The sequence below is a fragment of the Dipteris shenzhenensis genome, chromosome 12 (assembly GCF_047967505.1).
Source record: "Dipteris shenzhenensis isolate YYH24624 ecotype China chromosome 12, Dip_SZ_1.0, whole genome shotgun sequence".
Lineage (NCBI taxonomy): Eukaryota > Viridiplantae > Streptophyta > Polypodiopsida > Gleicheniales > Dipteridaceae > Dipteris > Dipteris shenzhenensis.
In genome coordinates this window covers 11,335,213-11,354,540 of record NC_141607.1, presented here as the reverse complement: position 1 = coordinate 11,354,540, position 19,328 = coordinate 11,335,213, and the positions used below count along the sequence as shown (strand labels likewise).

The following is a 19,328-nucleotide window of genomic DNA, read 5'->3' as shown; positions in this document are numbered from 1 at the left end:
TGATAAGCAGGTTCACTTGGGAAAGCAAAAAAAAACAATATGTTATGAATAATATTTTGTGAAGACACTAAAGTAAGTTTGGCTTTGATATCGCGAGTATGCTAACTTAGTTAGTATAATAGAATTATATTGATGAAGCAATAAGCTTGTGTCAACATATCTAAAATAATATGACACCAAATTCAACTTTTTTTAATGTACATTTTTTTAAAATTAAAATAAGTAAACAACTCTACACAAAGTAACATGTAGCAATCAGTGCTACTATGTTAAGATATAACCAAACTATGTACTGAAGGAAACTAAAGCTGCAAGACATTAGGCTACCAGCCTGCTGGAAACAAACTGAGCTAAATATCTTTTGCTATACAGTGGGGGGATTATGTGATGCACTGTATGCTTGGTTGATGAGGTACTCATGCACCATTATGCCTTAAAGGAATAAAGCCCGCCACAAGACCGTGAATGTTGACAAGAAATCTTCCTTCAATCCTTTGGTCGAATAGTTCTGATTTCATGAATTGTGTGTTGTCTTCCAGTAATTCTATGAAAGGTTGAGGTAAGTCTAAAACATTATCGACCCATGTGTTCTTCAATGTGACATCCACGGTTCCACCATCTAAGCTTGTAATCAGTGCCTTCACCTTAGGAATCTTTTCCAAAATCGTGATCCAATCACATGTCAAGCATCGAGGTATAGCGTTCTCCTTCAAGATCTTTCCCTCTTTGCAAAATGAGCACACAGGCTCATACAATGTTGAGTTTAGGCCTGTAATAGTTAGAACGCCGCTTATCTATTAATATAACATAGCAAGTGTTAACTATCATTATATTATACTTTGTTCTATGACATTATGTACTAGTGTACACAAATTAAATGTTCCTTGATTTTTGTAGTCGATCTGCTGAATATGTTGGTGAAACACTCGAGCTAATTTTGCAAAAATTGACGAAACTCGTGTAGGTGCCATAATAGTCAGATCAAGCATATTGAGTGCAATTGGTTGGCTATTTTTCTTCGCTCCTACGTTTCTCAGAACAAAATGGCAGAACCCCACAGCCTTAAACCTATCGATGATCTTGACATTATCAGAGCGTCGGTTGTTCCAAAATGTCAACTGCAATGGTGACGGATGTTAGTATTTCCTAGTCTAACTGTAGAATTCTGATTGTGATTGTCAATCTAGTGATCTACAATAACAAGTTACCGTAATGAGATCGTCTATGATTGCAAACGTTTCAGAACGTTGGACCCTAGTCGAAGGATCAAACACTAAAGTGTAATCAGATGTTCCTCCATTGTTTCGAGTATTTCTATTACAAACTGAAAGTTTGTAACTTTTATACAATCCCCTATATTCAACGTCTTGACAAAATCGGCATAGTAAACCTCGCCTATTGTGAGAGTAATACAACCACCGCCTTCTCTATCAGTGAAATCTAGTTTCAAAGTCTTGGGATAAGTGACGTTTTGCAAGGCCCAAGTTTCGTATTTATTCAATACTCTGCCTTCGAATATCCCATTCTTAACAAATAGGTTCACTTCGTGAATAAATAAGGCTCTCTCACTAGGCGAATACTCACTTTCGACGCTCACTTCATCAGAGTAGTCTATAGTTAGCACTCTATAGTTAAAGTATGGTAAGCCCTATCTTCTTGTGGAGATTCTAACTTTACTCGCTTGTCTTCTCTAGAATCTACCTCATCATACATCCTTTTTACAAAGCTCTTGTTAATAGTCACAACATCAAAGTTTGATGATTCTGCGTCAGATTCAACAGGGACTACTTCATCGTCCTTACTGTAGTACCTACTTGAATATGAAATACATGTTTACTATAATGTTAGTATCTTACGCTAGTTCGAAAGTTACATCTTTCAATTCTAATGTAGTGGCTATAGCAAATACTTTCTAGATTATGATTAAAATTTTTCTAATAAGAACTTTACATTTTAAAGACCTATTTAGTACACTTAAGGGCAGCAAAATATTAATTTTTTGGATATATAGCTTTAAAACTGTATATTCATTTCAAAAAGCATGCATGTTACATACAATTTGTCAAGAAACAAAGTACAAATTGTGAAAGATACATCCATATCATAGCCTTTTAAACAACTATGTAGATATGAGACTTGTTTATCTGCATAAACTACTCTTGACTATACAGATGCATATGTGTGTGTATAAACTCGAAAAATCCTAAAGCTCTAGCGTTTTCATAGTACCAAGCTTCTTTACAATCTTTTTTATGCTTTAGTAGCTTCTTTCTAACTGCGATAAACTTCGATTTTGAGACGCTGACTACTACCAATCATTTTTTATGGAATTCCTGCATTAGCATTTTACAAGCCTATTAAACAAACCAAAGTGGTAATGAAGTTTTTCCCTCTAACTTGTTTTCATGGTAATGTTATAGGAAACAAATAAATGATTCATACTTGTTTGTATACAAAAGATGCAAAACTATAAATCTCGTATTAGCTAATACTAATTTTGCTTAAACAGGAAGAAACTGTAGTATAAGATGCTTTCATTATGATTATTTGTTTTAAACTACAAAATATACAGTTTTGTTTAAAGATTAACAAACTTAAATTTGTTATGATTTTCCAATTGTGAATTTGGAATATTTATACTAACATACGAAGATTTGGTTTTCAATTAAAATTGCATATCTTGTTCGAGATTACTATTAAGAATGAGCTTGTAAAAAATTACATTCACCATGCTGAGCAACAGTTGCGGGCGAAAACAAAGGGTACAGACATGTACAGTAATGGTTACTTGCTGCCAATACGGAATAAAACAAAAAAAAAACATTGGAAAAATTGTAACGCTCGCAATGAACAAATTTAATAAATAAATAAAAACTTTAAATTGGCATTACAAAATCTAATTAACAAAAACATGTGCATATACCTTACAGGCCCAAAAACAAAATTACTTATATATTACTGCACCATGGATTTCAATATGATTTCAATATTCAGTTAAATATACTAATATTCAAGAAAACAAAATACATCCATTGAAATGATGCTTTTCAAATTACAAAGCTTTTTGTGCAATGGCAACTACTACAAAGTCTTTAGTCTTTAAATGACTCTATCACTTACAAGTAGATATACCTCTAACAGGTTCAAAAACTAAGTAAACTATGAATTCCATATGTCTCTTCATTGAAAGAGAACCATTGGCATGAGCCTAAAATGTTGGGCCTTCCATTAACAATGCCATCCAAAGGTTCTAGAAGACATAATTGTACTCTCATAAACAACCATACAATACCAAACCACAATGTGCATTCTACATACCACTGTAGTAAAAGTAAGCATACAACAAATAAGTGCAATACATGTTAAATTACACGGCGCAGCGGAACAGAAACTGAACAAAGAATAGAGAGTACACAGCAAACTAGAGATGAATTAAATTTCCCTTCAATACTGATGTAGTACAGATGATGGCTCCGTCCACCCGTGCGCTCCCACAGTGGAGCTTAGATGGTGATCTAGACAGATACTAGGTGAAGAGCTACTAGCTGGAAGATCTTTGCTGGAAGTTTCGATCTGGTCTGAACTAATTTGATACAATGGACTGGGGAGGTCGCCTCTTTATAACTATGAAGGTGATAGTCGGATCAATGTAGTCGGTAGAACTGACCAGTCAACCTAGTCGGTGAAGCCGACCAGTCAACCTAGTCAATTGAACTGACTAGTCGTCCATGAAATATTCAAGGAATATTTCCTATATCGTCGCCTTGGGGGCTCTCGCCTGTGAATCCCACACAATCGCCTTTCTACTATCAACGGTCTCATTGATAGACCTCATTTGACATGCAAGTCAAGATCCATCCAGTGTCCCAGGCTCACACATGGCTTCTCCTCATATGGGGGCCTTACAACTTGAGCAGCTTGGACCACTGGTGGTTACCAGGAGGGTGGGGCATTGAGCATATCTAACAATACATTCAGGAACAAATCAATTTTCCCAGTTGTCAACAAACACACATACTTATGCTCAACAAAGACGAATACATAATCGGAAAAGACAAAAAAACTACAAACTGACTTGTTGGCGACAGGCACTTGGCCTTTAAGACATAAATAGCTGGAAGAAACTGTTGTGAAAAGACAAAAATAAAGAAACCGTTATGGAAACACACAAAAAGAACAAACTGCAAGGCACATGGCCTTTGTATTCAAGAAGTAAGTAACCATAAAGGGAAAACATAATGAAAGCTTAGAACATCTACTGAATAGTAGAGCAGGGCCAACAAAATGAAAGCATGAGCTAGGTTCATTTTTTGAACCCTGCTTGTTTACAAAAAATAGCAAACTCAATAGCCTGAAAACCGATGGAAAATGCAAGCCCCAGAAGAACTGAATGCTTCTACTGAATAGTACAATAGGGCCAAGAAAATGAAGGCATGAACTCGTTTCATTTTTGCAACCGTGCGTGTTTGTAAAATCCAGCAAATTCAACTACCTAAAAATACATGCCGCAGAACAATTGAATGCTTCGATAGCCGCACAACTCCTCTATGACTAAATATATAAAACAGAGAAACCAGCCAAAGCTTGCGAAGTAGAGATCCAAAAGGGAAGCAGAGAGCGAGGGACGGAGGGAGCGAAAATCTATAAGGATGTAAAGATGTGAAGGGGGGGGTTAGCTGGAGAGCGCCATAGCCAAAACTAGCGAGTTTCGGTGTGCCATAGCCAACGAACTTTAGTCTGCCATAGCCAGCGAGCTCCAATTTGCCATAGCCACAAAGCTTGAAGCTCAAAAGATGTTGCAAAAAGAAAATGGCAAAAGCAACGCAGCGCTAACAACAAACTCCATACGGATTCGCATTTTTAGAACATTGTGAAAACAATAACATAGCAAGACAAAATACCTTCCATGCATTCAGACATGTCTACTTCGCAAACACTTGCCATCACCAGGGAAGACCTTCCTTTCAAACTTTAGATCTTTCAAATTTTTACACACCAAAGCAGAAGATTGCAGGCTCTTCAAAGCCTCGAACAAAGAATCGCAGTAGCACAGACAAACGATATACTGTTAGACTACCACTGTGCATCCTTTTATAGGCGAGCCCTCATGAAGGAAATCGAAAAATAACATCTACTAAAAGAAGGCAACCTTCTACGAAGTTTTGCAACCGACTCCAAACACCACCACTTATGCATCTGACTTCCTTCACTTCCCACACATTACACGACAATGCAACAACTAGAAGGCCCTTGTACTCTATCCCTGGTAACCGACATGCAACAACAAAGTGTTGCATGTCCGCTTCCGTGGGATTTCTGTGTTTTCCTCTGTTGACGCTTTCAACCCGCATCTGCAAGTGAAAGAATCGCACAACCAGTGCTTCAGCAAAACCAGCCTCCGATAAGATCGGCTCCGCCATAGCCAGACCGGTGCTCGAGGAAAACCAGCCTCCGACAAGATCGATTGAACAATAGTCACAGTAGCACCCCGCCAACCCTCCCGTAGCACGAACTGAACGGACTGATAGACGAAGCAGAAGCCACAGCATGGCCATGGTACGACCACTGCACAAACGCACACACAGAAGAGTGTTGCCCACAAAACACGAAACCAAAAAGAAAACAACAAAGCTCACACAAACCTGTTATACGAACCTAACCCTAACCACGCAACTTGCCTACAACCTAACCCAACTACGCCCACTAACCATTGGTCAAATTGACCAACAACTCAAAAACTGACCCGTGTGATAACCCAAGCAACAAAAAACGACCCTTCGCTAAGACAGTTGGAGGGGGAAGTGTAAGGTGATATTGTTGTGAGAGGATAAATGAAAGGAGAAGAGGAGGAGGAATGGGAAAGGAAAGAGGCAAATCTATTGTGTGAGTTGGTGATGAAGAAGAAGCAAAAGGATGTGGCTGGGAAGGGTTTCTTCTTCTTCTTCTTCCTTGGCCCTCTGCGCTCTATCTTCTTCTTCTTCTTCTTCAAGAACCTGCGTATCATCACCTCGGAGCTCCCACGAGCAACATGAAGACGACCCCCATTCCTCCTCCTCCAAGCTCCGCCCTGACATCTCCCCTTCCGCCCTCCGTGCCCTCCGCGGTCACCCCCCCCCCCCCTCCTCCCTTATCGACTCTAACCTTCGCAAACGCTCCTCCTCCTCCCGCTCTCCCTCCCCTCCCCTCCTCCCTCCCCCCTCTCCCCTCCCTGATTCCCCTCCCCCCACCATTCGCCATGTCCTTTGGGACCAGCTTCCCCCTCATTTCGCCCTCCCTACCATCCTTAACCTCGATTTCCATGCTCTCATCTATCGCCTCTCTCTTCTCTCTTGCCTCCTTGGCGAGGCCGACCTCTCCTTCTCCTCTCTCCTCTGGTTCGCTTTGCCTGCCGGGTTCCTCTCCTCGCAGCCGCCCGACTTGCCGCCTGCCCTGCTCGTGGAGTGGGCGAAATGGAGAAGGGCCATTGCTGCGGACCTAGGGAAAGTGGCAGAAGAAAAGCGGATATACGCTGAGGCGGGGATGTTTTACTGGAACTTCTTGAACGACGAGGTGGAACCTCAGAAGCGGAACTCTCTAATCCCGGTGCTGGCACTAACTTTGCAGGCAGAGATGCTGGAAGCTGTAGAATCGGGACGAGAAGGAGGAGACGGAGGTCGGTTGGAGAAGAAATTGGCGGAGTCGAGTGCGGCATTAGCCGGGGCCTTGCAGGAGCTGCAGAGGGATACCTGGGATCCGGAAGCTGTGTGGGAGAAGGCGATGAAGGGAACCGCCTTGTGCTCGGATGGACGGGTCTTCTGGTATGAGCAAGGCCTTATCTTCCCCTGCAGATTATCAGGGAGCTCCGATGGCGACGACAATCCAAGGTGCATCATCCAGCAGGTGCAGGAACGCTTGGACGAAAGCTTCCCCTGCAAAATCGCCTTGCTGTTGAGGTCCGCAAGACGGAAGGAGCTGTATGTAGTGATCGCTCCTTGGTATTGGTTTCCGTCTCTGAATTTGAAAGAGTTATCGTTCCCGAAGTACGTTGCGATCGCCATTTCTTGCCTCGCTGCGGCTCAATTTGCAGTTGCGAATCAAGAATTCGGCAACGCGGTCTGGGAAGCTTGGGTTGCTCCCATCGGTTGGCTCTCAATTTTGGCTTCGCGAGAGCTAGCTGCAAACTCTATCGACGGGCTGTCTCCTGCCCAACGAAGCTCCTATGTTTTCCCCGCCATGCTTTTCGGTGCCGTGGGGGAATTCACCTTGTTTTCTGGAATCTTACCCTCTCGCGGATCCCTTCTGAATGTCCTGTTGAGAGGCTCCTGCGCTTCACTTGCCGTGTCTGCTCTCCTACTTTCCTTTGGGTTTGCGGTCTGGGGTCCTTCGCAGTACGATGTTGCCACAACTCTCGATTTTCGTGGCTACGTTCTCGTTCCTCCAGACCTCTTTTCTTACTCGGGTGTCTTCACCAAGGTTCTCAAGAGCGTGTCTGTGGCTGCAATGAAGGGGGACGACGAAACTCTTAAGCTGGCAGTAAGTCCCTTCGCTTTGGCAGGGATACTAGGCCTGAACTTCACTGCGTTTTCCCTGTTTCCAGCTGCACAAAGCAATGGTACTCGGCTGCTCGTTGCACTACTAGGCAACAGGAAGCTTGCGAACAACTCAGCGCTTGCATTCTCTGTGATGATGGTGGTATCTCTGTTCCAAAAGAGTGCCCTTTTAGGACTCTCCTGGGTGGCTTACTCCTATCTGTTTGCTACTGAGTGCTATGTGAAAGACGAAGTGAGCGCACCAAGTCTTTTGGCGAGAATAGCTGGATTTTTGTGCGTGACTGCTGCTATAGTATGCTTCATACCCTTCCCGCAATAATCAGGGAGCTAGTTCCACTAAATTCTCTGTGCTCGCGTCAGATATCTCACAAACTTCAACGTTCTAACTGAGGATCATGGTGCATCTGCTGTAGAAATCTTGCATTGTCTTCTGTTCTGGCCATTTTTGCAGGGAAGCTCTCTCTCTGAGTGTTCTCTTTCTGAGCTGGGTTTCAACCTTTGAGGAGTTGGCATTGCTTGGACGATTGTGCTCACTGTCATACATTCTTGTTTAAAAGAGTTGGATGGATGTGATCCAGTTTTCCTGGTATTTGCTCACTGTCATACATTCTTTTTTGAAAGAATTGAATGGACGTGATCCAGCTCACTGTCATACATTTGTGGTATAACTGTGACATTACCATGGTGTTTTAAAAGCTGTAAATATTCATCTTCCTTATCTATATCAGTAAGAGACCTCAGCGTTGTTTATGCACTTGTAACGGAAAACATCCCTTGGAAAAACAGGATGTCTGGGTCTCTAAACTTAATGTAAAGGTTGAATTCGGTTGAGCAGTTTAGAGGCCTTTACTATGCTCTTGGTGGGGCTGACGTAACAACGCTTCCTATTCTAACTCTTTATCTTTTAATATTTAAGGACTTTAATCTTTGTAAATGTTACTGGATATCACCATCATAACCACTCTTCCTCTCTCCCTGGCTTGATTGTCTCACAAGGCATCTTATGTGGCAGTTGCATGCAATTCGTATACTTGAGTTTTATGAATCATATTAATATTAGCAGTCTATTGGCTCCATTGGGCTATGTAAACAACATGAAGCGAATAATTTTCTAAGTTTTGATGAAAAGTAAGAAATGATAATGAACCAAAGTAGACCCAACATTGTGACAATGTAGTGGTTTAAGTGGCTCTCTTTGAATGGTTTTTGAGGGCCAATTCAAATGTGACATACATTTACAGTCGGTTGGCAAAAGTGGAGAGCAATAGAAGTGGAGGGTAGCAAAGACATTCAAAGTAGGAGATGATGTTAAAGCAAAAGCCTCAAAGTAAGGCGATATAAGGAGAATTTGGCATTGAGTGTGCTTTGAGTAGGATTACATAATGGGTACCTAATGGTTTTTTACTTAGAGCCATGTATAGCATGGACAAAATTGGCATGTGTGGACAAGTTGCCTCTCCCATTTGTGTCAACAGTTAGTTGAGACATAAACATGAAACAAACTTGTTGCATTTTAAAGTAAAGGGAGGGATTATTGAAACAAACTTGTTGCATTTCAAAGTAAAGGGAGGGATTATGGTGTTAAAAGTCATGAAACTCAAGTGCATAGCAAAAGATGGAAAGATGGAGGATGGCATACTAGAAGTCAAGAGGATAAAGGAATGAGAGAAGCGACCACATCAAAGGTATCTAAAGGGGTCTTGGCCCAATTGGTTTTTCTGCATTGACATTAAGGCTTCCCTGATAGAAGATCCACACGTGTATTGCAACAAAAGAGCTTCTAAAAACTTTCAAAAATGTAGGAAGTAGTTCCTAGAGGACGTAGTAGTTTTCCAACATCCTTATCGGAACAAATCCTTCATGAAGATGTCGATCCATTCTGTTTGAGATTCTCCAGAGATTCAATTCCTCGGTGATCAACGGTAATATGGGGAGGAAGGAGGGGCATTCCCCTCATTCATCTTTATATTCCAAAAATTCATTCTAAAGTTTGGATTTTCTTGTATCGAACTAGATAATCAGGATTTCAAATCCTTTCCATTGTTTCCATTAGAAGGGCTCTAAGGACCCTGGGTCCTTAGGGGATGGACCATCTAACCGAATCCCAAAATTTTAGTTCATTCAAATTCACTAATAGGGATTCTTGTTGACATCCTAACTAATGCCCCGACTAACCACTAGGATTTCTGGTCCTAGTCCAAATACTGGGGTCTTGTGACACAGTTTCATCACACTCTAATTGGCTACTACGACTTTTAGTTCCACCGCATTTGGTCTGTAGCGGATCTATTACAAGAACAATTAAAATTAGCCTTGAATCGTCCGGAGAATTCGATCCGATAAAATATCCATAGAGCCATCAAGCGTAGATGTCCATTAACTCTCAGGGGATTTGTGACTTCCGCACCACTCACAACAACTTTCAACGGATTTTTTGGCTCACATCCTTTGTCGCAATTTTCGGACCAGACCAATCCACTAGTAGAAACAGTTCATAAACAAAGATCAAGTTCTCTAGGTCCAGGGGGATTGACGCGGTGAATTGCCACTTTTCAAGCTCAGGATATCGATTTCAGTCATTACAGACGTATATGTCCCATCGAGACATCTAAGGGTATGAATGCTAGTCCTATCTCATCCCTAGCTATTTTTGCAAAGGTTAGAAATTTTGGATCCCTATGAAGTCCCTTTTATGAAGTATCCAAATCATTTGGGGAAGGACAATTAGTAGATCTATCACCCGCCAGGGATGATTATCGAATAGGAACTAGAAATCTGTTAATAGCAGATTGGAGGACCAGGGAGAAGGAGCTTATATTGGTTTGGTATCGAGAGGAGTTCTTAACCGTTACGTGGGAGGAATTGGATTTATGACGTATTCATCCCCTACAATATTTCCCCATTGGAGCTTCTCCTATCCCCTCCTTCAAGCATAATGATGCAAACAACGCTTCGACGGGTTCTAATATGCAACGCCAAATGGTTCCACTTTTCAGACCTGAGAGGTGCATTGTAGGAACCGGGTTAGAAGGTTAAGTAGCCCTAGATTCAAGAAGTATAGCTGTATCCGAACGGCAAAGAGGAGTCTCATTGAGAAAGAGAAGAAGAAACAAAAACTGGTGAGGAAATATTATTTCATACATCAATCCCCAAAACAGAGAATGAGGGGGGGTTTATCAATACAAGAAAAATTAGAGGTTTCTAAGACGTTCCAATCTCCACCACGTAACAGTGCACCCACCCATCTTCGTAACCGATGCTCCCTAATTGGATGCCCCAGATCCAATTATCGAGACTTTGTTTCATCCAGACACATACCAGGTGAAATGGCACACACTTGTTTGCTGCTTGGAGTAATAAAACCGAGTTGGCAGATAAATATTGGTTTTGATCTCCATAAATTCACAAGATTCACTCGCATTCAATGTAATTATTTGAAGATTGTATAATAATTACATCGACGGAATCAACCACGCGGGGTAGAGTAGCTTGGTAGCTCGCAAGGCTCATAACCTTAAGGTCACAGGTTCGAATCCCGTCTCTGCAAATGAAAATTAACTTGGTGATAGGGTGATAATCAATAGGTGATAGGGTGATAAAGCAATAGTCCACCCTATTCCCGTATTTGTATTCCACAACTATTAGACCACGTACCAACATGTATTCATCCACAACATAAACCGGATAAAATCCCAGATTCTCCCCCCTCGTTCTCCTTTTTATCCTTCCCAGTTGAATCTCCCGATTCTCTATCGGGATCCGTTCAATCAAGTAAGTAGGGGGTGGAAAGGAGGACTCAACCATTTTCACTAGTTTCAGAGACCTTACCCCACCTAGTTTTAGTATCAGCAATTTTTACTCCCCCCCCGGTAAGATGAGAGAATAGTGACAAGATAATGATTTTGAGAAATGGGAAACAGAATAGTTCTATTTCTGACATACTGTGCTTCATACACCTCATCAATGTCATCATCGATTAGCCCTTTTAACTCAATGGTAGAGTACCGCAATGGTAAGGCGTAAGGCATTGGTTCAAATCTGATAAAGGGCTCGTGAGATTTCACTAGACTTGTCTCTTTCTCTCAGCACAGACACTCGTAATCCTTACATGGTAGAGTACCACATATGTTTCTACCAATTCATAAGATTAGTCATCACGTCGAAATGATCCTTCACCCAAATAGGCGACGAATATGACAAGGCCCCCCCCAGATGCCTATCGAATCAGATTATTCTGATTATCCACTTTCACTGCTCGGGGAACTCTTACCCGTTAAGATTCGTCTATCTATATAGTGGGATCCAGATGTGGGTGGGGAAATCAATGAAGAATCAGTGAATCGCTACATAATAAAGTTGTTCGGAATGTTCCACCCCGTCTTGAACCTCAAAATTATTGTTACCCGTAATATAAGAAATTTAGGTAGATGTAATTCATGATGTGGAAGATCATTCAGTTATCCCTGATATAGGAATCCAATGAGAATTCTGACTATCGATACATCTCTCCGTAGGGGGAGATATTCCAATGAATCCTCGTATGAAGAGATTTCAGCTAATTCCCAGCTACAGGTTTCTCTCGTATCATTCCGATCCATCTCTCGCTTCTTGACCAAGAGGTAAGACAGACTATATGGTTCTCATTCAATCTATCGAGATGGGAGTTTGTTTCTCCCATCTGACATCAAGGAAAAGTGCTCCCCCCCCCCACTCGCCATTAATCACCAGAATGATTCGAGAGTGAAAAGCTTCCAAATGGTATTGAGGATTGGTAGAATAAATATCGGGAAGTGTCTCTTCCATCATGAAATAGATGAGTAAAGTGAAGATACAGATCATAAATATCTGTATGTACACGTGTCCTACTCATTCACCAAATAGATAGATTGCTGAAAGTTGTGCTTCTCCCACTCCTTCCTCTACTTCTCCAGTGGGCAGGACAAGCAAGAGGAAATAGCAACACCACATAAAAGAGATCCAATAGATGTCGTTGATTGTTCAATGGGAAGGAATCTAGCTTGGATAAAGTTCTGGATCAGGATTCATCGACATAGCGAACCGATTGATGGAGTCTCGAAAGAAGAGAAGGGGTTACCCACTTTCTGAAGAATCACGAAATCAATTTCATTGTATCGGTACTCTATCCATATCCATCCGCCTTGGGGGAACGAGATGGAATAGAAAAGTACCCTCGACGGGACCTAGGAATATCGTTACCATGCCAGAGAGATTCCGACAAATTATTATTCAGAAGGGGCCGTGAGATGGTAGTTTCATTTCCTACACCATGACCCTATCATGTCATGAAATGGAAGGGCACACAAAATGGTTGGAAGAGTTGAATAGGAGAATAACTATGACCATCGCCATTGGAAAATCCTCCAAGGAATCGATGGATGTGTTTGATAGTATGGACGATTGGCTACGAAGGGATCATTTCGTATTTGTAGGTTGGGTCCAATCTATTACTCTTCCCCACCGCTTATTTCACCCTAGGCAGTTGGTTCATCGGCACAACCTTCGTCACCTCGTGGTATACTCATGGATTAGCTAGTTCCTACTTGGAAGGTCGCAATTTTTTGACTACCTGAAGTTTCCACCCCTGCAAATAGTCTCGCTCATTCCTTGCTTCTACTGTGGGGTCCGGAAGCACAGGGAGACTTCACCCGTTGGTGCCAATTAAGGGGTCTATGGACCTTTGTTGCTCTTCACGGTTCCTTCGCTTTGATAGATTTCATGTTACATCAATTGAAACTTGCTAGGTCCGTACAATTACGTCCTCATAATGCAATAGTGTTCTTTGATCCCATTGCTATTTCTGTTTCTGTATTTTTAATCCACTCGTTAGGGCAATCCGATTGGTTTTTTGCACCCAGCTTCGGTGTAGCAGCTATCTCTCGATTCATTCTCTATTTCCAAGGTTTTCACAACAATTGGACGTTGAACCCCTATCATATGATGGGAGTCGCCGGAGTCCTTGGTGCTGCTCTTTTGTGTGCATTCATGGTGCCACAGTGGAAAACACCTTATTTGAAGACGGTGATGGCGCAAATACATTCCGTGTTTTTAACCCCCAACCCAAAATCACAAAGATTCACACTATTGTGCTTGTTGATTGTTAGCAAAGTCTCAATCCCGTTTTGACTTATTTCTTCAATGTATAATAGTTTGCTTTTGTCTTTGTAGTATGTGGCAATTCCATTTTTTTCCTCTTCCACATGTCACACTGAATCCCGATAGACGCATTTATTAGGGGTCGTTTTCATGGGTTTCTTGTTAACAGAGGTATGTTGCGCTCAATATGCTCTTGCAATGCACAATGTGTTGTTTGTACGTTGGGAAGGACCTCGTGTTTAGTGATTGTATGTTTGGGAATATATTTTTCTCCATTGAGAAGTCTAATTTCTTGGTCTTCCATGTGCAATGTGTTTGCAGCCTCATGATTTCTTGAAAAACATTATTGTCGACTTTAATATGCTTTGGCTCCACATTTTTTAGTAAGTACAAATCTTCAAGATTCTAATTCGAGAAAGCGTTGTGTACATGAGTCCATGAGATTTGATATTCGTTGGGTCAAACACAAGTTTGTCCATGGTCAGGCCTTGAGCTCTCTGTATCGTGCGGGAGCAACAGCTGTGTGGACTAGGAATTGAGTTCTTGTTACTGTGTTGAGGCTGTTCTTGCCAATCTAGACTTCTCTTGTGATTGGTTGAATTGGTTTCCAGTTTTGTGGTGTGTTGTCGTTGTACAAGTAATTGTTTCTCGCACATGAATTTTTGCCGATGTTTTTGTCGATGAAATCAATCCAGATAATGCTTTTGTTCAAACTAATGTTAGCAGTTTTAAATGTACCATCAGCTCCATTCACGAGCTTGTCCTCAGTGTCAAGGTTGCCCGAGTATATATCTATGAACATGCCTTCCTTTAGATTGAGCTCTTTGTGTAGTCCAACAATTGTTTTGGGGTCATTTGGAATTTTGATCATTTTACTGCACGTCTTGTGTCATGTGTCCTCCACATGTACTGTATGATGATAGAGCTTGGAAGACGTCGTATTGTGCTTATCCTTGTCAACGTTGGTGAAGAAAAGGTGTGGGACCATATGCTTGTCTGGTGGTTCTCTTCTGTACTTTGCGTTAAGGTATGCGATGTCCTCGTCTCTGTGTTGACCTATGCGAAGTATATTCAATATGCCAAAATACCTTGAGTTACTCTGACGCATGGGTTTAGTCAGCTTGTAATATTTGATATTGTTTCTCCGAATAGAGGGTAACATTGATGTGGTTGTGGGCTTGTCGGAAAAAATCCATGCATCTTTAGTTGGGCTTTCATGGCACAAGTCACCACATAGGAGCACATCTATGCCTCCGAAAGGCTCTAGGTGATTGTGCTTGATCTCCCACATGCGCATGTCTGCTACGATGAATGTGTTTTGTCCAATCAAGGAAACTTCGTCGAACACAATAAGCTCGATGTGTCTATACAAAGTTGATAGTTCTTGCAGCTTGTCTGAAGACAAGCTAATGTAATTGGATGTAAGCAGAGGTAGGTGCAGTGCATAATGGATGGTTGCACCCCCTATTATAGATGTCGCCCTACCTTTGTACGCTAAGAGAAGGATCCTCGGAAGATCAATGTTCGATGTTTTTTCCTTGTAATTGTAATGTCAAAGAAGCGCTCGTACGATAAGAAGCAATGTGAATGTCTTGCCTGTTCCTGCATTGCATGTGATGAATATACTTATGCGCTTGTTTTCTGTGCGTTTTGTTAGGATCAAATCTTTGAGTATTAGTCTCTGTTCTTGCGTAAGCTGCCTCAGCTTATAATGGAACTACAATTTGTTAGCATTTAGTACATTACAAAATGGTTAAATTATTGTTGTTACCTGATAGATTGGATGTTGAGTTTAGATGTTCATAGGAAAGTGGCACTTAGATGCATTCGCTACAGAGAAGCGTGCATGGACCACGTTGGACGAATATGAACCTAGGAGATTTGTCTTATTTTCTAGTTAAATGTGTATCGGCTTGTTGTGACTAGATTCAAGCTTCCGCAGGAACTCCCTTTTTAGGAGCCAAGAATAAGAAACCCTAGATGATTCATATAAAAGTTTGTAAAATCCCTATTTCTGGGTCTTTTTGATGAACGCATGTATGGAGCTATAGAGCTCCCCCTCTCCAACGGAATTAGATGAAGGCACATTCAATCACAAATACATGTGGAGTCGTAAAACACACACACAGGGATGCCTACAACCGTTCTCGACACCTAGGGATGTGTTCTCTCCCTTCCTCCTTTTTGTTGTGGTTAATCACTATTGATTTGTTAATTATTCATTTGTGATTGATTGTTACAGTTGAATTAATTATCTTTTAGGGCATGCCTGATTATTATTTTAGTGGATTAATAGTTTAGTAGCAATCCTTTGGTTTCCTGGATTCACAGGATGTGGTTTTGAGAGAGAGAAATTGAATTACAAGAAACTAGCAATATGTGGCGATCGAAATACCCTTTATCATTGCAGGGTATCAGAGCGTGCAACGTCTTCGAGCCCGTGGAACGCTCAGGTTTGCATGGATCACAAGTAAGTATTTTGTGCGTACTTCTACGAGTTCTTGGAGTGAGAGAGTGAGTGGATGGTAATTACTTGCTCCAAGACCCTCTGTGCAATGGCTGCTTGTTGTTTTGGCTATGACCGTGACCATGACCATGACCATGACCATGAACTCATGCTGCCCCGCTACTATGGTTCCAACCTCCCCCCTCTCACCACTGACGCCAACTTGGCTTTTGGCTGCAGTCGCTACTGCACATGGTGATTTTTTCCTCCTCCATGTCAGAGTGCGTCCCTTCTTCTCTTTGTAGGCTTGGCCCCCTCCATTTGACGCATCAAGTTCCACTACCAAGTGTGCCGCGGTTCCTTGCCCTCCTGTCGCGGGTTGTTTTGCTCCTCACCGCCTTTCCCTCACGCTGCTCTTGGTTGTTGCGTCCTCTGGCAAGCCACCCGCCTGCTTACCTACGAATGCGCTTCCGTCCTCTCACGTGTACGTCGGCCACTCTACACTCCAAGTCCCAGGTGAGTCACACCCTTTGTCCCAAGGTCGAGCCGACAATGGGCCATGTGGAACCCTCACCCGTGCATCCCCATGCATCTGACCTCACGACAAAGCCCATGTGGGACTACAATGCCCCTCGGATCCTCAAGCTCGGCCCCCAATGATGCACCCCTTGTGGCCACGTCTTCTTGCTTCCTCGCCTACCGTGCTCGAACGTAACTCACTTCCCCACCTTGGCCTTTGGTGCTCCCCTCCCATGCGTATCTTCCCTACCATACATGTCCTGGCAGTGTCTGACCTATGTTTGTTGTAGAGAGGGCTATTATTAGCCCCCCTTGTTTTGGACCGGTGGGAGCAGCCTCTTTTGGCCCTGTGCGACTAAAAAACAAAAAATGAGAGCCCCCCTGGTAGCCCTTTTTGTTAGCCCACTGCCTTTTCTCGATTTGCCGACAATGACATTCTCTTCATGTCTAGTCTACCTGTAGACTTGCTTACCACTTCAAATGATACATATTACCAAGGTTGGATTTTGGATTCTGGTGCTTCATTCCATGTTACTTCCCATGGGGAATGGTTCTCCACTTATGACAGTGGAAAGATAGGTTGTGTGCATCTTGGAAATAACTATGCATGTGACATAGTGGGAGCAGGTGACATAAAGTTTTCTTTTGCAAATGGGTTTGCATTTGTTTTGAAAAATGTGAGACGTGCCTAAGCTGACCAAGAGTCTTATTTCAATGGTTCAACTAGATGACGCTGGTTTTCATACCACTTTTGGCTTTCAAAGTTGGAAACTTCAGAAGGGGTGCCAAGTGTGGGACATTGTATCCCTTACATGTGTCAGTGGTGTCTGATCATATTTTTGCAATAACCGATCAGCCAAGTACTTCTTTGTGGCATTGCAAGTTGGGGCACATGAGCCAGAATGGAATGAAACTCTTAGGCCATTTGAATTATATACCGCATTTGCATTTTTCTGACTTTGAATTTCGTGAGCATTGTCTCTATGGGAAGCAGACTAAATCAACAAGGGGGAAGAAAGAGCTTGAAAAGCTTGATCTGATGCATTCAGATGTATGTGGTCCCATGCCTACACGGTCATTAGGTCTGGCTGAATATTATGTGGCATTCATTGATGATGCAACTAGGAAAGTGTGGGCTTATGCTATAGCTCAAAAGAGTGATGTATTCAAGGTATTTAAGAAATGGTTGGCTTTGGTGGCTGAAAATAAGTCAGGTAGAATGCTTAAATGCCTACAGACTAACAATGTTAAAGAGTCTCTCTCTCATGACTTTCAACATTTATGTGATACACATGGGATCAAGAGGGAGCTCACATCCCCTCGTAGTCTAGAGCAAAATCCAGTCATCACAGAACAGATGAACCGCACCATTCAAGAAAGGTTGCAATGTATGCTTTCCAATGCAAGTCTTTCTGGTGGTTTTTGGACTGAGGCAATGAAGACTGCAATGCATGTGATCAATAGATCACCTATGAAGACTTTGGATGGTGGTATTCATGAAGAGGCATGGAGTGGCAAGAAGCCTTCTTCCTCTCATTTGCATATATTTAGGTGTGAGGCATAAGCACATGTGTCAAAAGAGCTTCGGAAGAAGCTAGATCCTAAGACTTGGAAATGCATCATTTTGGGTTATGGTGAAAGTAGAGAGATGGGATATCGTCTTTGGGATCCAGAAGCAAAGAAGATCATACGAAGCCAGAATGTGGTCTTTAATGAGAAGAAGATGAATAAGATACCCATGAGGGATGTGGAAACAAGGAGAATCATTGTTCAGGATGTAAATCCACCTGCATGTGTTGATAGACAGTAAGTTGTCCATGCATCGAATGTGCAAGAAATGGTGCCACCAGGCACTCCCATAGGTACACAATCAAGGGCAAATGATGGATCATCTAATGGTGGAAATGATGAGGCAAATGTGGCTGATATGCGGATGGGATAGCAAGCTGAAATGCCCTTGAGAAGATCATCTAGAGTGTAAAGACCGCCTGAGAGATTTGTTCCAGGGGCAGCAGACTCCGTGATGCTCACTAATTGCGAGGAGCCTTCTTGCTACAGCAAGACTATGATGCACGAGGATAAGCGCAAGTGGGACTTGGTTTCTTTGCCACATGGGAAGAAAGCATTGCCATGTAAATAGGTCTACAAGATGAAGGTCACAGGTGATGATGTGTCTAAGTACAAGGCCCGTTTGGTTGCTAGAGGGTTCAAGCAAGAGAAGGGCGTGGACTTTGATGAGATCTTCTTTCCAGTTGTGAAGATGACCACACTTAGATGTGTACTTAGACTTGTGGTAGCAGAGGATATGGAGCTTATGCAAATGGATGTCAAGACAACTTTCTTGCATGGGGATTTGCATGAGGAAATTTACATAGTACAACCGGAATGCTTTGAAGAAAAGGGCAAAGAGCATTTTGTTTGCAAGCTAAAAAAGAGTCTCTACGCCTTAGGCAAAAGTGCGGCTAAGGATAATAGCCTGATACTCTTGGCACTTTATGTGGATGATATGCTATTGGCTAAGAACACTTATGAGCTAGATGCATTGAAGGCCAAGTTGCATGAGGCCTTTGCCATGAAGGATTTGGGACCTGCCGGTCATATTCTTGGTATGCGCATCATGCGTGATCGGAGTAGGAAACTCCTTTGGCTTTCACAGAAGGAGTATGTTACAAAAGTGTTTCAACGTTTCAAAATGAGGGCGGGAAGGCAATAAGTACTCC

The 19,328-nt window shown here is 42.2% G+C and overlaps 1 protein-coding gene across 1 annotated transcript; it reads left to right on the top strand.

Moving 5' to 3' along the window:
* Positions 1–5,857: 5,857 nt before the first annotated feature.
* Positions 5,858–8,457, top strand: LOC147895816 (uncharacterized). Its single transcript, XM_087383107.1, has one exon. It carries the CDS (start codon positions 5,914–5,916, stop codon positions 7,846–7,848), a length of 1,935 nt encoding a protein of 644 aa, XP_087239233.1. The 5' UTR covers positions 5,858–5,913; the 3' UTR covers positions 7,849–8,457.
* The last annotated feature ends 10,871 nt before the right edge of the window (positions 8,458–19,328 follow it).